General features: G+C 35.4%; 2 protein-coding genes and 1 pseudogene across 2 annotated transcripts in view; 1 reads left to right on the top strand and 2 right to left on the bottom strand.

The window, feature by feature from the left end:
* Positions 1–218: 218 nt before the first annotated feature.
* On the bottom strand, positions 219–1,220 carry LOC103608606 (olfactory receptor 5T2-like). The gene is given in 1 exon segment (XM_008593023.1): positions 219–1,220. A coding segment is annotated over 1 exon segment (1,002 nt).
* Positions 1,221–10,769: 9,549 nt separating this feature from the next.
* LOC103608605 lies at positions 10,770–12,011 on the bottom strand (annotated as a pseudogene).
* Positions 12,012–12,025: 14 nt separating this feature from the next.
* LOC103608604 (olfactory receptor 5T1-like) overlaps positions 12,026–12,834 on the top strand; it is a 16,724-nt gene continuing 15,915 nt past the window's right edge. Inside the window, exon 1 of the mRNA XM_008593022.1 lies at positions 12,026–12,135. Within this exon, the coding sequence (XP_008591244.1) occupies positions 12,026–12,135 (110 nt within the window). The remainder of the gene's footprint in view (positions 12,136–12,834) is intronic.

Here is a 12,834-nt window from a genome sequence, read left to right as displayed (position 1 = left end):
GTACATATACATAAAATATTATGAACCTAGTAATATGAAAATATATGATACTGTTTTTACTTCATGTAAAAACAATATAGGTAGGGGATTCACATGATCTTTATTCTAAAATGTCCAAGAAGAACATAACTAAACTAATAAATTAAAACAAGCATCTCATTATACACTTTTGATATTGAGGTAAAGGATAATTTTCTCAATTTTTTTCAATTTAATTCTCAATGTAAAAAGTGTACTTTATTTATAAAACAATTTTTCCCCAAAACTTTCTGAATTGCCAATTTTACATCATTGTTCCTTAAACTGTAAATGATGGGATTCAGCATGGGAATCACAATGGTGTAGAATATTGACACTATCATGTCATGCTCCAAAGTGTGGCTGAAAGTTGGTCTCACATACATGAAGAGTAGGGTTCCATGACAAATGGACACTCCGGTCAGGTGAGAGCCACATGTAGAGAACACTTTTTGTCTCCCTTCAGCAGAGTGCATCTTCAGAACAGCCACCAGAATGAAACCATAGGAGACCAGGACTATTAGGATAGTGGATATCTCAATAGAGCCAGTAAAGTAGAAGAGTAGCAGCTGGTTTGTGTGAGTGTCAGAACAAGAAATAGCGAGGAGAGCAGGGATATCACAAAAGATGTGTCTAATTACATTGGATCCACAGAAGGACAGGCTGAATGTGGCCACTGTGTGTGTAGTTGCATGTAAAATGCCACCGACATAGGAAGCAACGATGAGTGGCACGTAGACTCTGGGTGTCATACTCACTGAATACAGAAGTGGGTTGTAGATGGCCACATAGTGATCATAAGCCATTGCAGCCAAGAGAAAGCATTCCGTGGTTCCAAAAGTAACAGCAAGAAACATCTGTGCTGCTCATCCAGGGATTGAAATGACTTTATCTTTTGACATAAAGTCTAATAGCATATTTGGTGTAATAGCTGAGGAATAGCAGGCATCCACAGAAGACAACACACTCAGAAAATAGTACATGGGGTTGTGAAGCCGGGAATCCCCAATGACCAGTATAATCAGTCCTAAATTTCCCATGAGGGTGAAGAGGTAAATTGCTAGAAACAAGAAGAAAAAGATGATCTGCAGTTCAGCATTGTCTGTGAAGCCTTTCAGTACAAATATAGAAACTTCAGTGACTTTCTGCATGTTGAAATCTCATAGAACAAACTTGAAGGTATTTGTAAAATTACAATTCATATCACTATAAACAATGAACAATATTGTGAATCAAGGGAACTTGAAGTATATCTTCACATATATCCATTCTCGCACTCATGATTTTCTAGCAGCACATCAGAAGAAAGTGACGAGTGTTCATGCCATTCACTGCAGAATCAAATTGAAGACAGGAGTGTTCACTCGCTGGCTGAACCCTTGCCATTTCAGAACAATCACAGGTCAACTGGTTAATTTACCACTGATTTCTATTAGCTGTTTTCCTATTAGATAACATAAAACACCAAGTGAGTGACTGAAAAAGTTCTTGCTGATGTCCAAACACATGAGATACTATATCAGTGGGCTGAGTACTAGAATTTGAGATCTTTAAGTAATTGTGTAAAGTGATTTGCTGTAATCTACTCACCTGCACATGAGAATCATAACATATATTTTACAAGATTGGAGCAAATATAAAATTGAACATTTACCTTTAAGTATAGAATGTGCTAAATTTGGTTGGTTCTACAAAGTATTGTATCAGGATTAAATCTAATGAAACATATTTTTATTATCATTTTTCCCATAGCTATGTAATGAATTGAAAATAATTATTGATTATTATCCCTATTATATCAAAATATAAGAGCCCACATATTTGAATATGTCAGATATTTTCTTACCCAGTATTGATAAGTTCATGAGTGTTCTTACTTTGAACTATTTTCATCCATCGGAAAAAATGAATGCATTCACTGTATTAGGAGTACTCATAACTCATATTTATCTCTACAAATAATTAAATTTAATATGCATACATACACATGCACATATATGTTTCATTTTGTTCCTTTGTTCAAGGAAGTGTTGGTTTTTAATTTTTAGGCAGGACACTGAATAAATCAGGCGTTGATGCATGTAGTTGATTCACATATGCACCAGGCAACAGCTACATGCATCTAAAACCATCCGGTTTAGTATTTGGTATTTAGTAACTAAAATATGTGCTGAAAACCAACATGGTTGTTTTCGACGTATTCCCCTCTATCTTCCAAAATATTTTTGAAATGATCTGAAATATTCTCTTACCTATGGAACAGCAAACACTGGTTTAGGCTCACTATGAATAAGGCTAATTTAGATTGCTTATATGCACTTACTCAACTCTTTATGAAACTCACAGGAGACATCCTGAGGGGAATATGCCCTAATTATCTCCTGGTTCAAAATAGCAAAATGATGATTTACTAGATGATAAAAATGTAAATGGTTCTTTAATAAGGCACTACATGCTGCTATTATTGAATAAATAGTTATTTGACTTCATTTAAAATGTTTTAGATTTGCATTTCCTTTACGATTAATGATGTTGCAGATCTTTTCACACATCTGTTGGTCATTTGCATGTCTTCTTGGGAGAAAATTTTATTCACGTTCTTGCCCATTTTTCAATCAGATTATAATTATATTTTCTATTATTGCTGTTCTTGAGTTGTTTGAGTTCCATATGTATTTTTGATATTAACCCCTTATTAGATATATGGAGTGCAAATATTTTCTTCTGTCCTGTAGGTTGCCTTTTCACTCTGCTGATTGTTTTCTTTGCTGTGCAGAAGCTTTTTAGTATGACGTACTTCCACTCATGTAATTTTGTTTTTGTTGCTTGGCTTTTGGTATCATTTTCACAAAATTGTTGGGAAGCCCAAAGTTCTGAGCCACTATCCTTATATCTTCTTTTAAAATTTTTATCTTCATTACTTATCTTTAAATCCTTAATTCATTTTGAGGGGTTTTTTATATGGTATAAAACAAAGCTCTAATTTCACTCTTTTGCATATGCATATTCGGTTTCCCAAGCAACATTTTTTGAAGAGACCATCCATTCCTCATCGTGTTCTTGGAACTCTTGTTGAAGATCAATTAGCCACGTATTTGTGGGATTGTCTCTGGGCTCTCTCTTCAGTTTCATTGGTCTAGAGTTCTGTCTTTATTTCAGTATCACACTTGAATTATTGCAGTTTTGTAGTATATGGATCTTTTGATTTTCATGTTTTAGTATTTTTATTTACTTTATTACTTTATTGCACATAATTGTGGATGTAGAGTGATATTTTGATGCATGTATACAATATGTGATATTTAAATCAGGATTTTTAGCAAATTCATCACCACAAACATTTATCATGTCATTGTTTTGAGGATATTTGAACTTCTCTCTTCCAGACATTTGAAAATATACAAGTTGTTAATTATAGACACCTAGCACAACTATAGAACACTAGAACTTATTTTTCCTATCTAGCTATAAGTTTATATCATTAAACACCCATATGTCCAATTTTTAGTAAAATATACTTCTATTCTAAATAATTTCTTTCAAAGGACATTTTAATTCCCTAGAAGGTGGCTCATGGAAATAGCCCTTTGGAAAGCAGAGATGAGGTGTGGCCTATCACAGTACAGACAACTGCAGTGAAGGCATGTGGACTTCCAGGTAGAGAGTATGAGCTGCTCAAACTAAAAATAGGTAGGCTGTAGAGGGCAATATAACTTCCCTGGGGAACTTAAAACCTCTCAATTTTGCTTTTGAATTTAAAAATAATTGTGAAGGATCTTGAAAGCAAATATTCTTTTTGGTGTTGATGTAATGAAAAAGTCTTTAAAATCACGGAGCTGTGAGATCTACCCAAAATATTGAAATGTATACTCACAGTCCTTTAAGACAAAATGAATTTCAAGGAAAAGTGCATGGATCTTGAGTCACTTTTGGAGTTGAAATTTATAAGGTGGCATTTACCATTCTTCTGCAGATGGGGAATTTTGATGACTTTCTACTACTCAGGTTCTCAAAGGGATTCAGTGTGTGCCCCACCCAAGATTTACACACTTGTTGTGTTTTCAGTCCAGTGCAGCCCCAGCTCATGGAATTAGTTCAGAGCTATTGCCATTGCTGCAGTCTCAGGATGAAGGCCCCTTGTGGTTTCTTTTTCCTGTCTTTCCTAATATAAAAGGTATGCTCACACAGTGCCTTGCTCCACAACTGTGTTCTGCATCTTCTCTGTACCCTAACACCCAACAAGTGTTGCTGTTAATGTTTAAATACCAGATATCATTGAACCTCCTTGGCATGCAGCTGGGGAATTAATAGATTGAAATTTGATCAATAGTAAATAAACATTATTTTTCCTATCTTCATAAAAAATCCTCTTTCTTGGCAGATGTCTATGGTTGGTTAGTTGGTTGGTTGTGTTGATTCATCACATCTGAAAAAAAGTGTGACATGTGTTGTGTGTGTGTAAGAGTGTACACACTTTTGGAACTTTTGAACCAAGTGCTTTTGTTTGTCCTTCATTCAAATACAGCTCTGTGTAAAGTTTCAAATTTTCAGCTAAATAATGTAGAAGAGGTACATAGTGAGTAAACTTTTGTAAAATTATAGTTTGAGCACTGATGAATAAGACAGGTGCAAGATCGACCATGTCCATAAAATATGCACGAAGAGATGTTCTAGGCAGAATAATTCTTCACTTAAAAATGCCCATGTTCTAATCTAAGAACCTGTGAACATGCCACCTTTCATGGAAAAAGAAATATGCTGATGTGATTAAGGGTCTGGAAGTGTCAAGGTTCTCATGGACTATTGCATCCCCAACATATTCGCAAGGTAGCAAGGGAGGAAGAAGGATAGAGTCAGTGGAGATGTGACAGTGGGAGGGGAGGTCAGAGTGATGGGATTGTTGGCTGATGTGAAACTTCACCAAGGGCTTTGGGAAAACTCTAGAACCTGGAAAAAGCAATAAATCAGATTTTTCTCTAGAGGTTCCAGAAGGAACACAGACTAACTACACTTTGATTTTAGCTCAGAGAGACTAATTTTGAACTTCTGACCTCCAGACTTGTGGTATGATATATTTGTGTTGTTTCAAACTACTGTGTTTCTAGTTATTACTTACAGCAGTAATAGGAAAATAAAACTAAGATACAACAAAATTATTTTTAGAAAATTTACACGTGTAAACCTAATAAGAAGGTAAATAATACTGTTCTCATTATTGGACTTTGTTCATTTAACATTATGTACAGGATTGCTATACAGGAAGTGTGAGTTTATTCCTCTTTCTCCAATTCTCTTCTCCTAGCTGGACCCAAAAGGAGTTGATTTCTACTGGGAAGTACATTTCTCCAATTACAAGTATATTGGCTGATGAAGCCAAATATACCCACAATAAAGTCAAATTAAAGAGACGCACACACAAATAAATAAATTTAAAAACTTATGCACTAATGCTATTAAATTATTGCCAATGTTGTCCCTTGAGACTGGACATGTTCATCATGTATTTTGACTTTTTTGTTGTTTGGGGGTATTCTGCTTCTTTAAGACTGAATTAAAAATCAACTCACTTATCTGAGAACCACAGTTTTTAAATATTGGTTATTTCTGAACTCCCTGTAAAAACCCTAAGTGCAGTTTTTGTTTTTCTTTTTTTCAGACACTGACTTTTGATCATATCAGCACCACATTTTCTCATTCCATTGTGTATTGTTAGTATTTCACATGTATAGAGATATGCCACATAATAATGAGTAGCATCTTTAAAAAAATTGGCCGGGAGAGCTCTTGAGAATTGCTGACATTTTTAGCACAATGCCTTTTTTTTTTTCTTTTTTGGGCGTGGGGATCTATTAAAATTTCAAAATCAGACTAAGTAGAAATGCTAAAAAAAATTGTGGTGTTTAATGCTATGTTTTCATAACTAACTCTATACCACAGTATGAAAATCTTAAAGACTCCCCCTAAAATTGCTAAAACTAGTAAATAAATTCAGTAAAGTGTCAGGATACAAAATCAACACAAACAATTCAACAGCCTTCCTTTATGCTAGCAATGAACTAGCCAAAGAAGAAATCAGGAAAGTAATTCCATTCACAATAGCTATAAAAAGAAGTGAAATGCCTAGGAGTAAATTTAATAAAGGAGGTGAAAGATTCCTACAGTGACAAGTGTGAAACATTGTTGAAAAAAACTGAAGATGACACAAATAAATGGAAAGATACCATGTGCTCCTGGCTCTGAAGAATTAACATCACAAAAATATCCACATTGCCCAAAGCAATCTATACATCCAATACAATTCCTATCAAAATACCAATGACATTCTTCACAGAAATAGAAAAAAAAAATCTTAAAATTTGCATGGAAACACCAACAACTCTGCATAGCTTAAGCAACCTTGAAGAAAAATGACAAAGTTGGAGGCATTACATGTCCTTACTTTCATATATACTATAAACCCATACCAGCCAAAACAGGTTGGTACTGGCATAAACAGACAAATTGACCAATGGCATACATTAGAGAGCTCTGAAACAATCATATGCACTTATAGCCAACTACTTTCCACAATGGTGCCAAGAACACACAGTGGGGAAAGGGCAGCCTCTTCAATAATCAGTGTTGGGAAAACAGGATATACACAATCAGAAGGTGGAAACTAGACCCCTATCTCTCACCGTATACAATAATCAACTCTAAACGGATTAAAGATCTAAATTTAAGACCAAAAACTTCTTGAAGGAAACATAGGAGAAGCAGTACACAAAATGTGAGAGGACAGTGCTTTTTTGAGTTAGACTTTAAAGGCTTAGTCAACTAAAGCAAACATATATAAATGGGACTACATCAAACTAAAAAGCTTCTGCATAGCAAGTGACACTATCAATAAATTGAACATACAACCTATAGAATGTGAGAAAATGTTTTCCAAGCACACATCAACAAAGGACTAATATCCAGAACATATAAGGAACCTAAATAACTGAACAGCAAAGGAAAAAAATAATCCAATAAACAAATGTGCAAGGACCCGAACATACACTTCTCAAAGGAAGACATACAACTGGCCAATAAGCACATGAAAAAATGCTCAAAATTACTAATCATCAGAGAAAAGCAAATTAAACTCAAAATGAGAAATAATTTTATTGTAGTTAGAATGGATGTTATCCATAATAAAAAATGCTGGTGTGGCTGTGGAAAGAAAGGAACTCTCCTACATTGCTGGTGGGTTTTTAAATTGGTACAGCTACTATGGAAAATAATAAGGAATTTCTTGGGAGAACTAATAATAAGTCCACCCTACAACCCAGCTACATCATACCTGTATATATAGTCAAAAGTAATGAAATCAATATATCAAAAAGACACTTGCACTCCCATGTTCATCTCATCACTGTTCACAATAACCAAGAGTTGGAATCAACTTAAATGTCCATCAATGAATGGATAGAATAAGTGTTATATATATACAATGGAATACTACTCAGCTATTTAATAAAATGATATCCTATCATTTGCAGCAACATGGATGGAACATGATGCCATCACATTAAGTGAAGTAAGTCAGGCACAAAAGGACAAATACTGCATGATATAGTGCATGAGTAAAAATCTAAAAAAAGAAAAAAATGTAGGAGTAGAGAGTAGAATAATGGTTACTAGAGACTGTGGAAGGGGTGGGAGAGGAGATGGAAAGGGAGAGGTGGAAAAGTTGTGGACTGACGAGTACAAAACTGAACAATTTAACCTAAGTCAATCACCAACTTTTAAATTTGTGTCAATTTTATGTGTGTAAGAGGGTTTTATATCATTTTATATTTACATATACATTTTCCAAATCATTTTTAAAATATATGCATTATCCATAAGAGGTTTCTTCTTTGGTGAATTGCCCATAGGTAGCGTACTTTATTCATTGTCCTATGGATTTTTTGTTCATTATTTATTAATTCAACAGATGTATAATTGTATCCATTTCTCAAGTCTGCAGCTAATTCTTTTAGTATGTTTGTTATTATTTCGATGATGTACAATTTAAAAAATTTTTGGCATAAAATTTATCATTCTCTGTGATTTTGAGTTGTGTTTAAGGATCTCTTCCATGCTTAATTACATACACTTATTTATAAACACACATACACAGGGGTGGCCCATATTTGCATGATTTTAATACACACAGATAATGAATGTCAACAACCAAGATTTGGTTTGGACTTTGAAAGAACCATGTGATATCAAAGCAGAGGGACGTGCAGACCAAAAAAAAAAAAAAAAAAAAAAAAAAAAAATTAATAGGTGTTGTGTAGAAATATACAATATATTACTGTAGGAGGTGTCTGTATTTGTACATTTTAGGAAAATATCCTTTGGTTGCACTCTACATTCTAAGGATATTGTGTTACTGTTCATTACTTTGTGACTGGCCACTATGGGCATCTGAAACCTTGACCTTGGTGTTATAACACTGCAATCTAACCAACTGAGCTAATGGTCAGCACTTATATTGCTGTGATTAATGAATGCAGGGAACTCTTTGAAGAGAATGATTCACAAAATAATAATCTAAATTCATAAGGAATAAGGAAGGGAAAAAAAGACACTACCACTAAAGCCTGTTTTTGAAGGACACAGATGATTGGTGATGAAAATAAGTTCTGTTGGAAGCAGGGCTAAATGCGAGTGTAGTTCAGACCCTTTTCTGTACCTTCTTTCTTGGGTCTGGGCAGTGAGGAATGGTGGCATGTGTAAGAGCATCACAGAGTGTATGGGTCAAAGGAAAACAGAGTCAAAAGCTGAGTAGCTGCTGGGCATATAGGGAATCCAACAAGATTGGGAGGGGGCTTAGTTCTGGAAAGAACTGTATCTGCCAGCCAGGAGTATCTTTGAGTTTTGCTTTTCTTTTTTTGTTCTTGAGTTTAAGTATAATTTTGATAAATATTGATATCTAGTGTCTATTTCTTGTGAAAAATTATGGAACTTGTTTTGTCTGTGCTCTGGATAACACAGTAAAATATAAAGAAATACATTCTCACAAATTAGTGCACTAGTGACACCTAGGAATTTGCACACATTATCTGTGGTGTCTGAACCACAGACTGTGATTAAATTGCTGCAAATGAGACCTAAGGATGGAACAGATTGCTATGAACTGGGGTCAGACACAAATGACTCCATAGAAAATTATATGAGCTCGGGTAAGTGGTTTTTCTGTGGATTAAGTGGTGTTTAAGCTAGTCAGGTATAACTAGAAAATGATTTGTAATTACAACTCTGTGAGTCTATACAATTAAAGTTATATGGTGGTGAAAGAAAATAACATATAGTATTTTAATGTAAAGATTGCATACATAAATTCTTGTATGATGGCATTTTGTGTATATCAGTTAGTATTAGCTTCCATGTACATAAATATGTAAATATATGTATATAAACATATATAATTGGTATATACATCTATTAGCTTGAACATAGTAAAAACAAATAGATAACACAGTTTTTTTTCCTTGTAAAAATAGTGTAGAGGATTGCCAGCAATTTTTATTTTAAAGAAAACATAGGGGAAACACTCCAGGAACTAGGAGTGAGTACAGGATTCATGAATAGAACCCCCAAAGCACAGGCAACTAAAGGTAAAATAAACAAATGGGATTATATCAAACTAAAAAGCTTCTGCACAGCAAAAGAAACAGAGTAAAAACAAGCAAACAAACAACTAACAGAGTGGGAGAAAACATTTGCAAAATATACATCCGATGAAGGATTAATAACTGGCATATTCGAGGAACTCAAACAACTTTACAGCCAAAAAAATTAACCCAATTAAAAGATGGGCAAAGGAGCTGAACAGGAATTTCTCAAAGGAAGATACACTAATGGCCAATAGACACATGAAAAAATGCTTAATATAACTCAACACCTGGCAAATGGAAATCGAAACCACAGTGAGATACCAACTCTCTCCAGTTAGGATAGCTAACATCCAAAAGACTGAGAATGATAAGTGCTGGAGAGGTTGCAGAGAAAAAGGAAATCTCATAGACAGTTGGTGGGACTGCAAAACGGTGTAGCCTTTATGGAAAATGATATGGAGGCTCCTCAAACAACAACAGATAGATCTACCTTATGACTCAGCTATTCCACTGCTGGGAATATACCCGGAGGGATGGAAATCATAGTGTCGAAGGGATAGCTGTACTCAAATGTTTATTGCAGGTCCATGTACAATAGCCAGGAGCTGGAACATGCCCAGATGTCATATCCATCATCTGATGAGTGGATAAGGAAACTGTGGTACACCTACACAATAGAGTACTACTATGGTGTAAAAAAGAATGAAATACTACCGTTTGCAACAACATGGATGGACTTAGAGAAAATTATATTAAGTGAAACAAGTCAGGCACAGAAAGAGAAATACCACTTGTTCTCACTTATTTGTGAGAGCTAAAAATTAATAAATAAATAAACACACAAACAAATAAAGGTGGGGGGAGACAGAATAACTACAAAAATTCCTTGAACTATTAAAGTTAAGAGAACAGATACAATGGGGGGTGAGGGGAAGGGGAAAAGGAAGGGGTAAAGGGTTATGAAAATCAAGTACAGTGTATTTTGAGAAGTAAAATAAAAAATAATAAAAAATAAAATGTCCAAGATGAACACAATTAAACTAATAAAGCTAACATTTCATCATACTCCCTTGATATTGCAGTAGAAAATATCACTCTCATGTCTTTTCAATTTAATTTTCACTCTGAAAAATGTACTTTATCGATAAACCAAATTTTCCCAAACACTTTTTGCATTGCCAATTTTATGTCTTTGTTCCTTAAACTATAGATGATGTGATTCAGCATGGGAATAACAATGGTGTAGAATATTGACACTATAATGCGATGCTCCAAAGCATAGTTGGACCTTGGTCTCACGTACAGGAAGAAAATGGTTGGATGAAAAATGGACACTCTGGGGGCCGGCCCGGTGGCGCACTGCCACATACAGACCGGCCACTCACTGGCTGAGCGAGGTGCGGGCCCAACACCGAGGGTTGCGATCCCGTTGCTGGTCCCGGTCTGGTACGGGCGCGACACTGAGGGTTGCGATCTGTTGCCGGTCACGAAAAAAGACAAAAAGGAAAAAAAAAAATGGACACTCTGGTTAGGTGAGAGCCATTCAGCATAGTGTGTCCTCAGAATGGCCACCAGAATAAAACAATAGGACATCAGGAAAATCAGGATAGTGGATATCTCAATACAGCCCACAAAGTAGAAAAGTAGAAGCTGGTTTGTGTGAGTGTCAGAACAAGAAATAGTGAGAAGAGCAGGGATATCACAAAAGATGTGTCTAATTTCATTGGGTCCACAGAAGGACAGGCTGAATATGGCCACTGTGTGTGTAGTAGCATGTAAAACACCAACAACATACAAAGCATAGGTGAGTGTCACATAGACTGAGAGACATGCTCACTGAATGCAGAAGTTGGTTGTAGATGGCTACATAATGATCATACACCATTGCAGCCAAGAGAAAGTGTTCCATAGTCCTTAAAGTATCAAAGAAAAGCATGTGTCCTGCACATCCAGAAAATGAAATGGCTTTATTTTTTGACATAAAGTCTACTAACATACTTGGTGTAATAGCTGAGAAAAAGCAGGCATCCACAGAGGACAACACACTCAGAATATAGTACATAGTGTTGTGAAACCAGGAATCTCCAATGACTGATACAGTCAGTCCTAAATTTCCCACAAGAGTAAAGAGGTAAATTGCTAGAAACAAGAATAAAAAGATGATCTGCAGTCCAACATTGTCTATGAAGCCCTTCAGTACAAATACGGTAACTTCAGTGACATTTTCCATGTGGAAATCTTATAGAACAAACTTGAAGAAATTTATAAAATTACAGTTCATATCACTTTAATAGAATGAACAATTTTGTGAATCAAGGGAACATGAACTATGACTTCATATATATACATTCTTGCACTCATGACTATCCGGCAGCATGTCAGTAGACAGTGACAAGCGTTCATGCCATTCACTGCCGAATCAAATTGAAGACAGGAGTGTTCGCTCATGGGCTGAACTCTTTTTCAAAAACCACCAGGTCAACCGGTTAATTTACACCTGAATTCCACTAGCTATTTTCATATTTAATAACATTAAACATCAAATGAATGACTAAAAAGTTTCTTGCTGACATCCAAACACCTGAGGTTGTATATCAGTGGACTGAGTACTGGAATAGCATACTAGAATTCTAGGTCTTTCAGCAATTATGTAAAATAATTCGCTATAATCTACTCACTTGTACAGTGAGAATCATAAAATTTATTTTACAAGATTGGTGTACATATATAATTGAATCTTTAAATTTAATTTTAGAATGGGCTGACTTAGATTGGTTTTACAGAGCATTGTATCAGGATTAAATCCAATGAAACTTATTTTGATTATGATTTTTTTTCTCTGCCCATTCTTTATGTCCCAGAATTATTCTCCAGGGAATTGCATTTTTCAAATTGTGTGATCTTTTGATATCCAAATTACACATGCACATCAGCACAATTCAGTTTTCTACATTACACTGGGCTTAGTTTTGCTTTGAGCAAAAAAGCTACTTCAGCTAAATTTCTCTTGAGACAGACATTTCTACTAGATGCACAATAAAAGTTATACTAGTACAGGCCGGCCCGGTGGCGCACTGGATAAGTGCGCCACTTGGGAAGCACGGCGGCGCTCCCGCCCGAGTGTTCGGATCCCTCATGCAGACCGGTTCCCGCTCGCTGGCTGAGCGAGGCGCGGGGGCAACGC

This window comes from Galeopterus variegatus, unplaced genomic scaffold (genome assembly GCF_000696425.1).
Source record: "Galeopterus variegatus unplaced genomic scaffold, G_variegatus-3.0.2 Scaffold8628, whole genome shotgun sequence".
In the NCBI taxonomy this organism is placed as follows: Eukaryota; Metazoa; Chordata; class Mammalia; order Dermoptera; family Cynocephalidae; genus Galeopterus; species Galeopterus variegatus.
This window is presented reverse-complemented; position numbering and strand designations above follow the sequence as displayed.